The sequence below is a fragment of the Protobothrops mucrosquamatus genome, unplaced genomic scaffold, assembly GCF_001527695.2.
Source record: "Protobothrops mucrosquamatus isolate PMUCROS unplaced genomic scaffold, P.Mucros_1.0 scaffold_151, whole genome shotgun sequence".
NCBI lineage: Eukaryota > Metazoa > Chordata > Lepidosauria > Squamata > Viperidae > Protobothrops > Protobothrops mucrosquamatus.
In genome coordinates, this window is record NW_015386227.1 from 705,551 (window position 1) to 720,626 (window position 15,076).

General features: G+C 42.2%; 1 protein-coding gene across 1 annotated transcript; it reads right to left on the reverse strand.

Moving 5' to 3' along the window:
* Window positions 1-677: 677 nt before the first annotated feature.
* On the reverse strand, window positions 678-13,758 carry NR4A1 (nuclear receptor subfamily 4 group A member 1). Its single transcript, XM_015819952.1, has 6 exons — window positions 12,642-13,758; window positions 6,477-6,606; window positions 5,287-5,438; window positions 3,488-3,690; window positions 1,852-2,030; window positions 678-1,042 (listed from the first exon to the last, which is right to left on the reverse strand). The coding sequence occupies exons 1-6, from the start codon at window positions 13,488-13,490 to the stop codon at window positions 786-788; spliced, it is 1,770 nt and encodes a 589-aa protein (XP_015675438.1). The 5' UTR covers window positions 13,491-13,758; the 3' UTR covers window positions 678-785.
* Between the last annotated feature and the right edge of the window lie 1,318 nt (window positions 13,759-15,076).

The window sequence follows — 15,076 nt, forward strand, 5'->3', positions numbered from 1 at the left end:
GGGACATATGCTTATTTACGGCAAAACTCTCCCTGAACTCTCCCCCCCTACTCCCACCCCCAGTTGCACCAAGGACAGGATGCAAGCAGCTTCTAGGCCAAGGGGTTGGAAAACTTCACTTGCCAAACCTGGGAATGTAATCCAGGGCTGATGACAAGGTCAAATAAGAGAAGGCAACCTTTAAAAAAAAAAAATCTAAGTTTCTAACTGGCCTTCAACTGTCAAATCAACGGAAATGTTCCATTCGTGATACAGACAGTGGCTCCATGCAACACTGTGGAAGAGGGGTGCTGGATTGCACGCAGAGCTGTTGGCAGGTCCTGGAACAAGGCAGCATTGTTTAGGGATTGTGCACGTAACCCGAGAAGGCACACAGGGCTTCCCCCACAAGTAAAAAAAAAAAAATACAAACTCCAAGTTGTCTCAAGTTCAGACAGAATTACATGGCAATTCTTAATGTCCCAGTAACTTCTAAACGTAAAGGGAATGAGGGGGGGGAAAGGGCGCATACAGTGCTTATGGTTTTCAGTCTCCAACCACTGGACTAACATTTTAAAACACTCTTCTGGAAATGTCTCTGGAAATGTTTCTGCAAACTTCCCTCTGGATGGAAGGTGGCAGAACATTCTTTCTGCTAGTTTTCTCTCCCTCCGAGGAAGATAGATGGTGATGGTGGTGGTGGTGGTGGTAGCAGGAGGCAGAATGAGGAGAAACCCAAACAAAGCCACTCTCCCCCAAAGAAAGCACCATTTGGTTCATGGCGGTGGCTTCCTTCCACCTTGTCCTCAGAATGGCAGTGTGTCCATGAATATTTTATCCACAATTGGAGGAGGGGGCACCAGGTCTTCTAGCTTCAAATAGAAGATGCGCTGTAGGCCTTGAGTGCAAAGGGTGCGGAGCTCAGGAAGTTTGCCCAATAATTTTGAGAGGCAATTGGGCTGTACCTGCTCACTGGTGGTGGAAGTCACGTGGTCCTTAAGGCAATTGACAATGCGATTCTGGAGGTCTTCAACCTTCTTTGGCTCCTTCAGCCCATGGCGATCTGGTTGGGTAAGGAAGAAGAAAGCAACAAAAGTCTTATTTTAAAGCATTTAAATATACGACTTTTTCTGGAATTTATTACAAAGCTCTGTCGCTGACGTTTTGCTATGGAAACTACAGGGAAGCTGTGGTTTTTATAGAAACATTCTCGATTATACAAATCTATGTCTCAGCAGCTACATCAGAATAATCCCTGCCTTGTGTTTCACAAAAAATAAAACACAGAAGCAAGCAACGCGAGACCTTCCTTTGGACGTATCAGTTTCATCACATAAAGACAAGTATACAAAAGTTGGGATTCTATGGATTTTTTTTTCAGGGATCTCCAGCAAATGCTGCCTGAGCCACATGGTCTATGATGACTAAGTTGATTATTTTCGACCTCACTAATACTAGATCCTATTCCAGGGACAGAACGTTTGGTCCTCCTAAAGTTACTAAATTGCAACTCCAGACAGTTATGATTAACGATGAGGGATGCTGAGGCTTGCTTTTTAGCACCAGAAGCAACTGGGTAGACACAGGTTTCACACACTTGAATTACACTTTTTCTGAAGACTTCTATATTACAGGCATGAGTTAAAAATATTTTCACATATATATATGAAAATAAGACCTTACAAATAAGACCTTACATTTCTGGCTCATTACAGAGCTTAGAATCTCTCAGTTTCCATATTCCTAACAAGAAAAGTTGTTTGGTCTTCTTAGGATTCCCTTCACCCTCCATTCTATATTGTATTTCCTGCTTGCGTGTCTCTCTGTCCGCTTGTCCGTATGTTTTTCTCAAGAGCCCGCCTGTCCACTTACCTGTAATTATGACAAGTGCTGCAAGACAGGAGAAGGAGGGCACATCAATGTTCATGCGGTGGAGGTTCTGGGAAAATTCTATGATGGAATCTATCCATTCCCCAAAACCCCGGACACACTGCACACGATGCAGCACAACACCATTACAGAAGATAAGTTTGCCTTCTTCTGGCTTGGATCTGCAAGAGACAGAACATTGTGTGGTCAGAGAAGAGGCTCAGAAACGGACACCTGAAATGGAATATGGTAGTAATGGCAGAACTATGCAGAAGATCCCAAATTCAACCTCTGGCTTCTCCAGGATGAGCTAAAATCAACTCATCCCCATAGATCAGGGGTAGGCAACCTCGGCTCTTTTATGACTCATGGACTTCAATTCCCAGAATTCCTGAGTCAGCTATGCTGACTCAGGAATTCTGGGAGTTGAAGTCCATGAGTCATAAAAGAGCTGAGGTTGCCTACACCTGCCATAGACCCTGTGGATTAAGATGACAGTTAAGTGCACAGTATTTCCTTCCTTACCAATTGTGACTGAGAAAGGGCGGCCCACAAGTGTGGGTGGCTTGTGTTATTTCTAATTATCACATTTAGAGTTGCTTGTGTTAATTATGTTTTTATTTGCTGCTTCTCAGAACAAATTCAGGGCAGCAAATATAGCTCTTGCATGCATCAACAGATATTCTATTTTCTTCTCTCAGCTGCACTGCAAGGTGGCTAACCCAAGCAGGTGTCATGAAGCCAAGATAAACTTCACACCAAGCTGTTTTAAGCCTTAAGTCCCCTGGTCAAAGTCTGACATGCTATCCAATTTATTATCTCAACAGGTTTGCTTTCTCATCTTGCAGGATTACGTTGCCACTTTGAATATTGCTCTTACTTTGATACCTGCAGCCCCTAAATGTCTCTCTAGTGTCATTTCTAATGTCCTATTGATTTATCTAGTTATACACACATACCCATATTTTATTTTAAAAATCCTGAAATGTTAGTTATATAAGCATAGGATAAAAGCAACATACACTCACTTTTAAAAATCCCTTTAAACATCCCTGCCCAGAAGTACACTACTTTACTGAGCCAGGAGAGTTCATTCATTCATACTGGCATCATTGCCCAGGGCAAATACTCACTAGAGTAGTTATGTGGAGTATAAATCAAATTAATGAAATAATTGGAGTGGCAGCCATTATATATTTTAATGTTAGTAGTAGTAGTAGTAGTAGTAGTAGTAGTGATAATAGTGATCAATTCCGAGAATGCAAAAGTCGTAAGTCTATGGTAACTACAACTTCCTTTTTTCTGATGTTCAAGCCACTGGTGCTGTTGGTTCCATCACTGCAGAGGTCAGTGTCCATTTTCCTTGCCTACTGGACCATTTGGAAATGGTCACCGAAATGCACCCAAAGTCCTCCAATGGAGCTTATCCACAAAAGGCATCCCAGCCTCTTTGCTGTGCTCCTTTGATGTTAAGGAGCATACGTAACACTTCAAAATGATGCTGCACAAAGTTATAACTCAAAGTATTGAATGGTTTCATGTGAACTGTTTCTAGATTGCAAAGGCTAGGAGCCAGATGGAGCTAACAGACATGATGGTTTTTACTATTTAACTGAAAGGAGTAGCTAAGACGTGTTACCTGTATGCTAGCCGTAGAATGAAGAGCTCTAAAAATGCAGATTCCAAAAGCAGGTCCTGGTCTTCTTTCGGAAGCTCTAGGAAGCCCTGAATCTTGTCTGCCCATTTCCGGATCACATCCATCGAGCCCGTTAATAGGTCATAGAACAGCTGCACATCCACACAGTCCTCCTTCTCAAACTGATAGGAGACAGATTCCTGGAACTGACAACACAAGCAAGTAAGTCTTTAGAAAAGAAGTACATTTCTTGTAAGGTGGCAAGCATTCTAGAAGGCACACTCAAGAGTTCCTTTATTCTCTAAGTCAGGGGTCCTCAACCTTGGCAACTTTAAGACTTGTGGACTTCAACTCCCAGAATTCCTCAGCCAGCAAGTGAAGAGTTTGCTCCTAGATTATCAGGATGGCTGTCAATCATCAAATGTAGTACTGTAAAATATCTGCTTCATCATTAGTCATTCCTAGCTGGGAATTCTGGGATCTACAATCCAAATATTTCATGCATGCTATCCATAGAAGTTTTCTTCTCTTTGGCCCACGTTGATGCACCATCATCAGGGTTAGATATGAAAAATCAAACCTGTAAATGTTCATATATGGTAACTGAATTTATAGCCCATGTTTTAGTAAATGTTCGTTTTTAACATGTCAATTAAAACTTGACATTGCAAAGTTGAATTCCCCTCATATGAGGAGGACAATGGCAAAATTTCTATCTGTAGTTTTAGCCCAAAGGAACTGGCTGGTCTCTCCCACAGCTTTGTTTTGATGTAATATATTTATATATACAATTTTCTCCTGAATTGCTGTATATGTCTTAATGCTTATTGGCTTGGTTTTGAACTATAAATTAATAAACAATAACAATAATCTCAACTCTTCTAAATGTCATCCAGTTAGGGATAGCCAATGTACACCAATAGCTCATGAAATATAGCCACTGAACAATAACAATCTGTTCAAATAATAGTGCCCAAAAATAAACTAAAGAAGTCATGGCTGTGAAGTGACAGCTGTTACATTGCCACCTAAGATGGTTTAAATAAGTATTATGTGCATGATTTTTAAAACAAAAAGATATGGATTCTGAATTGTCCTGAAAACCTCTAGCTAAATGGTGATTGAGAATTTTTAAAAGTACATAGATATGTACTTTTCATACAGAAATGTCTATCACTGGCTAAAAGGATACATGAACAATACTGGATGAGAGATCTTGGCATGATCCATCACCATTCTTCTGATGCCACCTATTTAATTTGGCAGAGACATTTCAGGCACAAATATTTCACGCGGTATGTGGCCTTTCTCTGAGCCACACATGACCAGGCCTCTAAACCAAGTCTGTATTTTATAAAAAAGCAGAGTAAAAAAGGGAGAGAAACATCCACTGCCTTCTGTGGAAGAAGCATAAGAAGCTTCCAAATCTCATTACGATCAAATGATGGTAAGAGGATTGAGATCCAAAGATATCAGGCATATTTTCTCACTTCTCAGTTTCAGAAATTCAACCCCCCCCCCAAAAAAATGCTAGTGTCTAGGCAGGACTCACTGGAGAAGAGCCTAATGCTGGGAAAGATTGAGGGAAATAGAAGAAGGGGACGACAGAGAATGAGGTGGCTGGATGGAGTCACTGAAGCAGGAGGCGTGAACTTAAATGGACTCCAGAAGATGGTAGAGGACAGGAAGGCCTGGAGGAACGTTGTCCATGGGGTCGCGATGGGTTGGACACGACTTTGCAACTAACAACAACAAAAAGGCAGGGCACAGAATCTCACATTTTCAAAGATGTAGAAAAATACCTTGGAATAGTCAAGTTTGGTAGCGCTGGGTACAGAATCTATGTGTGCTCTCACAAGAGAGGAGATGAGGCTGACCGGTGAAATATCTTGAGCTTGTTTGGGCTTGGAGGGCAGCCGGCCACGTCGGCCTTTCAGGCTATCGGTCCGCACCACTGAAACAAGAGGAAAAGGGAAGGGGAACAGAAAGGCGAGGAGAGGATTATAGGCAAGCAAGAACTATCACCAAGAGAAACCCACAATCTAGGAACAGCTGCTTCTTTTTTTAAAATCAAGGACCACAAACTGAATCTCAGCCAGGGGCATATGATGTTACGTTTCTGTGCAGCTTAGCACCATCCAATGGGGTTTAGAGCTGTGCAGGATTTTATACCTTATGAGGGCTTTTTAGAAGGGCAGAATGCAGCATTCTCTAAGATTTGTTTGGGTTTGGCCTAGCCTGTTTCTGAACCCTGACATGTCGGCTTATTTTGCTTTATGATTTCATTTGATTCATGATTTAGTCAACAAATCACACCAAGGATTTAAGCAGTGTGTGACCCTGGTCAAAGACTCTAACACCCCAGGAACTACTCTGAGCAGCCAGAGGAAGTGGTCAGAAGCTCTAGCTTGTTTTCATTAAATTTTCAACCTTAGAAAAATCCATGGAGGAAAGTGATGTTCCATTGATTGCCCCCTGTCACAAGGCTCTGAATAGCTCAGTTCCAAAAAAATGAAGATCTTAATGTCCAAAATAGGGTACCAATCCTCCTGGCCTGAAACCTCACCCTGATTCTATACATAATACAGTTAAAGTTGTTTGGCTTAGCACAAAAAGCCAGGCAACTGCCCATATTGATAAGTCATTCTTAAAGAGTGGACGTTTCCTACGATTTCAGCCCATCCCAATGGCTACAAAGAGGTTTTAAACCCTCCTTTGCAATTACAGGTACTGGAACAGGCAAGCGAATTGCGTAACAAATGCAGGTAAAATACTATGTTTCTTCTTCTTTTTTTGTAGCCAGTTGCCATTCCCCTTGCAAATATTTAATTTGAACTGGGAGCCAAATATCTAATTCCAGTCTCTTGCAGCCCTCTTCAACCCAGAAACTTACAGGCACGTGGAAGCTCAACTATTAAAATGCCTCACCAGCCTGGGTTTCAGAGGACCTTAGGATGAAGAAGGCCAGTGAACAAGAAGGAACATGCCTCACCTTCTTTGACCATTCCCACAGCAAGGCACTTCTGGAACCGACAAAACTGGCACCGGTTTCTCCGCCGCTTGTCCACAGGGCAATCTTTGTTGGCTAAGCAGATATATTTGGCATTCTTCTGTACTGTGCGCTATGAGAGAGAACATAAGATTAAGCTGTTATAAATGAAGGGCATTTCAATCTTGGTGACAGGGAGACTAAGAGGTATTAACCAGAGATATATTTCTTCCAATATTTTGACAGCCTAGGTGGTTTCTCATGTAAGCATGACCAAAATCTCATGTTCCATCTAGGTGCATCTTCAGTGCGCAGCTAGACCTGAATACCTTCATTTCCAGGTAATAAGATTCTAATGTCACAGAAATTGAAGCTGAAACAATAGAAACTGCACGGAGCAAGCATAACTTTAAGTATCAGCTCATCACCTCTGGTGAGAAAGAATGCAAAGTGTTTCTCCTTTAGGAGAACTCCTAGTAACTCCAGCCTGCATTCGTTATTGTAAAGGATGTTGGAAACAGTGGTTCAACATTTTGAGGGTCTAACATTCCCCATTCCTTTGCATTATTGGATTGTGGTATCTACATAAAAAGACACCCACCCACACATGCACTGAGGTGACATTCTTTTCATGATGTTACACATATGACAGACCTAGTGCACCTAAAATCACTGTACAGATGATTCAGCAATCCAAACAATACACCTTTCAAGTATTTTGGAAAAGCAGGGATACATCTGGAAAGTCCTCTTTCCATTCAATTGGTGGAAATGCAAGGGAAGCCAAATTCTTCAGAAGACAGCTCTTTATTTATCCATAGACGTTAACCCTCTAGCTTTCCCAGTTTCTAATTTTTTCAAATTTGTTCATTCCACCTTGTTTTAGCATATTTTTTTAAAAAATTTACTTTGGAATGTATACATTCCTGCATGCAGGTTTCTTTACTTTAGGCTTATTTATAAGTCTTGGCAGCAGAACATTCAGAGATGGATAACACAGTCATAATGGGACTGTGAACATATATCAACAATACAGTAAACTGTCACTTTCTTGGTCAGGAACATTTAACAAAAGGCAGGGCAATCAAGGTAAGTGTTGGGACTGCAGAAAACCCTAGAAGTTGAAGAACTTGCATTTCTTCTTGCATTTCTTCTTTCCTTTTTGAGGCTGAGTGGGGCCTGTCTTCTTTCCTTGCAGAACTAAGACAATGTCTTTATTTATTCATTTGTTTGTTTGTTTCCATCTATCCCTCCTTCAGGAGCTCTAGGCATTGTGTATATGGTAGCATTCCTCCTATTTTTCCCCAACAACCACAATCTTGTGAGGTCGATTGGGCTGAGAAAGAGGGGCTGTCTTCAAATTACCCAGTGAGCTTGCATGGCTGAGGGTAGGTTAGGACCTGGGTCTCCCTGGTGCTGGCCCAACTATGCCTAAGACGCCTCAGAGGCTAGACTTGTTCCCACTGTTGCCTAGTAACCAAGAATAAAGGGACTTGTCTGGGCCTAGCGTGTGTTGGCTGGGAAACCCAGCCTAGAAACAGGCTGCAAGCAGAGATGGCAAGTTCAAGGTATCAGAGTTTTCCAATGCTGAAGCCTCCACTGACAAATAAAGGCAAAGAACTCTAAACCTTTCTAAATTAAATATGGAAGAAAATTTAAAATGGGCACAAAGACTGCAATTATATATGCAAGTTACAGATGAAGAGCAAAAGTCAGGAGACTGTACACATTGTATGGATGGTGCACTGTACAGGAGAGAAAGCTTTAAAAAAATCCTTCTTACACTGTTGCAGACCAGGCAAACAAAACACTAGCAACAGCTCTCACTGCATTTCAAACGGATTGGGAGCCTAACTGAAATCCTGTTTTTCAATAGCTCCAGTTTTGGCAACTTCCTAACAGCCACTAGATGGCAACAGAGAGAGATAGAACCTGTCTCTCTGCCACCATCTCTCGGTCACCTGAATGTTTGCAGCCTGTGAATGGCGGACTTATTCTTGAGGAAGCATGGAGATAAGTTAATGTCATCATACTCGAGAGAAAAATCTCAACATTATAAATTTGGAGCCACCACAATGCTAATGCAACATTATTTTGGAAAATACCATAAAATAAACAAGACCCCATTCTTAATTACTGGGATAGATAAAATGTTTAAATTATCTGTGTTTTGTATATGAGATGTGGTAGTTATCTTACATTAAACATTGCAAAGTAAGCAAGAGATAGTTTACTTTTCACGTAAGTTAATATCTGTAGGTAAAACAGATGTAAAGTTGGTTGACCATAATATTACATACTAGTAATACCAGTATTAAACTTAATAATGAAGTTTACTTTTGGCAGAGATTCTCATTTGTTTCCTTTGCCCTAGGGACCCACTAACCCTTGATTTGCTTCTAAGCAAAGCAATTTTCTCTAATATAATGTACTTTTGCAATTTCCTCATTATATAGAGTTGTATACATTTTGGTCCAAACTATTAAATTAGAAAAGTCAGAATAAACTTTGTTTTGGCTTGACTTGGGATTGTACAGTATTGACTTTGGAATTACAAATTAGGTTCATATTCAAATGTGAAGCAAAGAAATCCATCCCTTATGTATTTATCTGTTTTAGAGAAGTCATTCAATCAAAAAAAGGCATATTCTGAACGCAAAACCAATCACCTAGGTTGAGATTTGCATGCTGCAAAACAGATGTGCAATTGAATGGTTAGATCCTGAAAACATAGCCATGAATTCCCCCTTTCCCCCACTTCTAACCATCTTTCTAGAATATATCCAAATTGCAAGGAGTCACCTGATTGTTCCACCACCATAACCACTCAAAATCTCCCTCATGTCAATTTTATTTACTTTATGAAGTAAAGCAAACCATGTGTGATTTTCTTCATGGAGTTTGTAATGTTTTGTTCAAATGGGATTTAGCTCTTTAGCTAAATTTGTGGTCCTAGCAGCTTTCTTTCACTTCAACCCTAATCTCGGGTTTATTGGGAAACATCTATCTGCCATTTCTACCCAGAACATAATCCAAACTGGAACAGGTGGATGTCCCTCCATTTGTCTCACTATGGATTGAATCCCTGCCTCACTTAGAAATTTGTGGGGGGGAACATGTGCAGTTAAGGAAAAACTGGAAGTTAGTGTCTCCATTGCCCTATGATTTCAGGAAGATTCCTTTCTATGTATTTGGAAATTATTCATACCACTGTTACACTCAAAATTGATTTCAGACCCATTCCTTCTGCCAAGATCTTGGGTGGGATAGCTACTGGTTATTTGCAGCAGGGAACTTTATATCTCAGAGACATTAACACCTTTATTTATGGTTGCAAGAAAGGAGATTTGTGGCCAACGTAGCACGATCTACACTAAAATGGCTCTCTGTAGGATATGTTGAACTATTATTCCTATGATTCCCAGCCAAGCAGACTAAATGTATCTGGTGGTTAAAAGTTGAGCAAAGTAAAAGAAAATCATGTGCTGCAAGAAATCACATTTAATATTAAAACACATGTAAAATCGAGCTGAAGTACAGGTAGTCCTCGACTTACAACCACAACTGAGCCCAAAATTTATGTTGCTAAATGAGACATTCGTTAAGTGAATTTTGCCCCATTTTACAACCTTTCTTGCCACAGTTGTTAAGTGAATCACTGCAGTTGTTAAGTTAGTAACACGGTTGTTAAGTGAATCTGGCCTCCCCACTCACTGACTTTGCTTGTCAGAAGGTCGCAAAAGGTGATTGCATGATCCCCGGGACACGGCAATTGCCATGAGTCAGTTGCCAAGCATCTGAATTTTGATCACGTGACTACGGGGAATGCTGCAACGGTCGTAGGTGTGAAAAACGGTCATAAGTCACTTTTTCAGGGCTGATGTAACTTTGGTCGCTAAATGAACCGTTGTAAGTCGAGGACTATCTGTGTTTTGATAAAGCAGTTTTGGTGATAATGCAGCACCTATTAACTGAGTTCTACTGATTTACAGCAAAATAATCATTAATGTTCAGTGAGTCACAGTATCAAGGCACCCTTAAGAGTCGCAGGCTGCTTTTCAAAAATCTTAGCTTTTATGGCTACACACTGGCCAGACATACTGGTTTAGTCACCTAGCTGAGCTCCATCGGAGCTCTTGAAGCTCTGCTCCTCTCAGCAGGCTCACGAAGAGCCCTTCCCAGAGAAAAAGAGACAGGCCTTTCTCTTACAAGTACCGCTATTCTCCACAAAGGCAGGGAACGCCCTCCATTTCCTATCACAGCCAAACCACAATGCAAGGGAGAATTCAAGAGACGGAAATGTGTGCTGTCGAGAGGCCTCCTTGCCAGAAGCGCCTGCCGGGGAGAGCACATTAGCGGTTGCTCAAAGTAACCAAATGTGAGGAAGGCAGACCCTGTTGCACTGGCGGTATTTTCTGACAGAAGTCAGAAAGGACATCCCAAGGGAATAATATCTTTTCTTTTTGACCCAGTCCAGCCTTCCTCAGGCTGAGATTAGACAGGGAGAGCTACGCTGTGGGCTGCAAGCATGAAAAGGAGCGGGAGTGAAAATTGTATTTCAAGCTTTTCCTTACATGTTGTTGTTTAAAAAAAGAAAGGGGGGGGGACTTGGCGAGTAGTGAACTTGCAGCCTTCTGGATGTTGCCAACTTCCAGTTTGGAAGGTCTGGTTTGGCTGCAGCTGTTGAAGTTTGTACTTCAGCAACAACTGGAAAGCTGTAAACCTAGCTTGTTTACTAGCTTGCCTTATAGCATCCTGAAAGTAAGTTCATCCCCTGAATGTGAGTTTTTGCCTAGCCAAGAGAGATATAAGGATGCAGATATCTGCAGGTGTGGAGAACCCCAAAGTTTGCAGAAGGCCTAAGATGAATATTTGGGAGAAGAGACCCCCCCCCCAAAAAAAGCACTGTGAACACAGAATACTGATTGAGTGCCTGCTGAGAGAGAACATCCCAAAAAGGCTTTTCAAAGGGAAAGGGAGGGGAAGATGGCCGTCCTCAACTTGCTGTCCTCCAGAGGCATCGGATGTGCAGTCCCCAGGATTTCACAGCCAACTCTGTATGGAAGATTTTCCTGGTCTAAGTGCCCACTCAATAAACAGTGGTCAGACTAGAGAAGCTGAATATACTAGGCTAATTTCAGGTATGCTATTTGACTGTGTTCTCCTCTCTATTCCCCACTGGTTACAGACCTGTCTCCCTTTCTGCTTTTGTGGCCTTCCAAAATCTCTGCATTCAGAAGGGCAGTGGCCATCTTTGGGATGCTAAGCCATCCAACAGATCGGCCTCCTCCCGCTTGGGATGCTACAGGTATGTCCAATTACAATTCCTGTAATTCATAACCAGTTCCTCATTTTTCTCACACTGTTTCCTCAGAGCTGCGAACGGACATTTCAATTCTTCTTCAGGTATCTGCAATGGTTCCCCATCTTCTATCCCTTCCCGAAGATTCGACCGCTTTTTCCTTGTGATTTTTGCAGAATAAGCCTTTTCCCAAGATGGTATCTGCCAACTCCATTGGGCTGCAGCTCCTTTAATTTTTGTTCTTAGCCTTCTCCCCTCTTCCCTCCCCCCCATTTTTACAGCAATCTACAATGCCTTTTGGGAATTCTGTGCACCAAGGAGTTACCGATTCTCGGTTGCCTTAGGTCTCAACAGTTTCCAGATGAAATAAGGGTAGCCTCTGAAATACACAGAAGGATTGATATGGACTTAGGGCTTGCCAGAGCTTTTCTACAGCCTCCCACTAAAAGAATTTTTCCCCCTGCCACCTACCCTTATGAGGGGAAGAGAGTGCTTACAATGACCTCCTTTATTTAGAAAGCAGTCAGAGAAAGGTCTGATGAGTCATCCCTATGGCAGTCAACACATAGCAAAGGCTTTTCCTTTCCCTCCCTGGAAAAAGAGGTCTTCAAATCCCGGCATTCTTTGCTGGAGCTTAGGGACGTGCAGAATGCTGGGATTGTCTTCAGCCAGTCAATCCCAACCTCATGCCCTCCAAATTGGATGAGACTACAGCTCCTCAGCCATTGTAGCAATAAGCCATGCTGGTTAGGGAATTCAGGGAGTTGTTGCTTCAGGCTGACTGGAAGACCACTGGCTATTTTAATAGAACTAGAAGTTTCAAAATCAAGTTCCAACTCTCCTTTGAAATAACGTATTCCTCTTACCTTGAAAAAGCCCTTGCAGCCCTCACAGGTCCGGACACCATAGTGTTGGCATGAAGCGTTGTCCCCACACACAGCACAGCGCCCTTCATTGGATCCAGGGCTGCGTGTCTTTGTTGGAGAGAGGGAACTGTCCATCAGGCCAGATCCATCTAGGCCCGGTGAGGCCTGGCTGAGCGGCAAAGGAGAAAAATGGACTGAAGAGGAGGTTTGTGGGAGTGAAAAGACTTCTCCATCCACCAAATGCTGGTGGGTCGTCGGTTGCATCTTCAGTGGACTCTGGGGTGGGACTCCAGGGCTGTGAGCCGAAAGGCCAAAGGAAAAATAAGATGGTTGAGTAGAACTACTCTTGGGAGGCTCTGCTGCTGCTGCTGCTGCTGCTGCTGCTGCCGCCACCCAAGGCCTCATGCCCTCATAGGTATGAGTGGGGGAATAGCTTCCAAAGGAGTTCTCCCAAGTTGGACCTTGGGAAGTCTGGAAACTTGGTGTGGAAGGGGAAGGGACTGAGCATGGACTGCCATAATAGTCTGAGCCACTTGAGGACATGGTCTCATCCAACTGACTGCTGAAAGGACCAGGATAACAACCATATACTTGGAAATCTTCCAGCTTGAAGGATGTGGTATTGGGGTTCGCAGCTGGAATCTGATAGAGGAAAGCGTCAAATTCGCCTGTATAATTGTCCATGAAGGTGCTAAAGCTGGGCAGAGTAGTAGTGGCAGCAGAGATCTCGGTATTGACCAGGTCCATGATGGGTTTGCCAAACTCAGGGGTCAAGAAGTCTGCTGGGTAGCGCTCGCAGGACCCTCCATTCTGAAGCGAGGTCCCATATTGTGTTTGGATACAGGGCATCTCTATGGGAAGACAAAGGTAGGGAGAAGCAGAAAATCTACTGTTAGATATTGGAGAGATACAAAAGGTCCTCCCTCTCAAGTAGAAGTTAGTTGCATCTATGTTCTATTTTAAAAATTGTCATGAATTGATTTGGCAGAAAAGTGAGCTTAAAGGTGCTATAAAAAGAGGGGGGGTGTCTTGTGAGTTTTCCCTGACCTACTGACTATCAGATGTGCTAAAATGATAACTAGTTAACACAAGATTCTAGAAGCTGTTGTCCCAGAAACGTAGTTGGCAAGAGAAGGCTGGTCTCCATTAGGTACCCTTACAAAAATGGTGGGCTTTTTATTAACATCAGGACAAATTGTTACTTTAGATTTAATACAAACCAAGTCCTTGGCCTTGAACCTCCCTCTTGATCGCCGTTCTAAACTTTTATTTATCGAAGCAGAGGAGCAGAAATGGGGAAGGAAAGAGTCTGGGTCCCTTGTTAAAAGGAGGACTAATATTTCTGATGCACTATTTCTTCTTGGGAATATTAGAGGGAGATACAAGATGTTCTCCTTCCTTTCTATCCCTGATATTCTTCTTCATGAAAAAGAGAAGAAGCTATTAGTCACAATGTTGAAAGTTGGAGTAAATGGTATTTCTTGACTCTTGGAATTGAGAGGCGGTAGTTTTTTCCTCCTCACATATTTATCAGGTTTGCTTCTAAGTTTATTTCTACATATTTTGCTTTATTTTTCTTCTTGGATGAAATTGGGGTACTGTTCAATTTCTTAGGTTTTCTGGATATGCGAAGCAGCTGTCATATACGTATGGTACTACTCCCTAGGCCAGGGATAGGCAACCTTGGCTCTTTTATGACTCGTGGACTTCAACTCCCAGAATTCCTGAGCCAGCATGGCTCAGCATGTAAACCTCTCCCTTTCCCCTCAGCATGGCTGCCTCAGGAATTCTGGGAGTTGAAGTCCACAAGTCATAAAAGAGCCAAGGTTGCCTACCCCTGGCCCTAGGCGATACAAGGTATTCCATGAAGAGCCTCACTACATACACCACAGAAAAGATTCCTATGTTTTTGTCTTAAATTAATAATATTTCTGCCAACACAAGAGACAAGTGCAAAGGTAAAACTACTTTGTGTGTCTAGAAAAGCCATTCTTCTAAAACAATAACAAGGCATTATAATGCAAACTCAGCTGTAGATTTGCAATATACTTATCCCATCTGCTTGGTTAATGTCATTTCTGAGAATAATGAGGGTCAAACATTGATACGATCAAGTGTTTTAATGAGGAAAGAAAGGAAAATGAACAAGACAAACGAGTAAGAAATGCAACGAACACAGAAGGAACAGGAGCCCTTGAGTTTTATACTGGATTCTCTCTCAATGTGGGGAATATGAACTAGAGCATTAAGCCAATACAGGTAGTCCTTGACTTGCAGCAGTTCATTTAGTGACCGTTCAAAGTTACAACGGCACTGAAAAAAGGGACTTATGACTATTTTTCATGCTTACAACTGTTGCATCCCCATGGTCATGTGATCAAAATTCAGATGCTTCAGATCTGATTTGTGACCGTTGCAGCATCCCAAGGTCATGT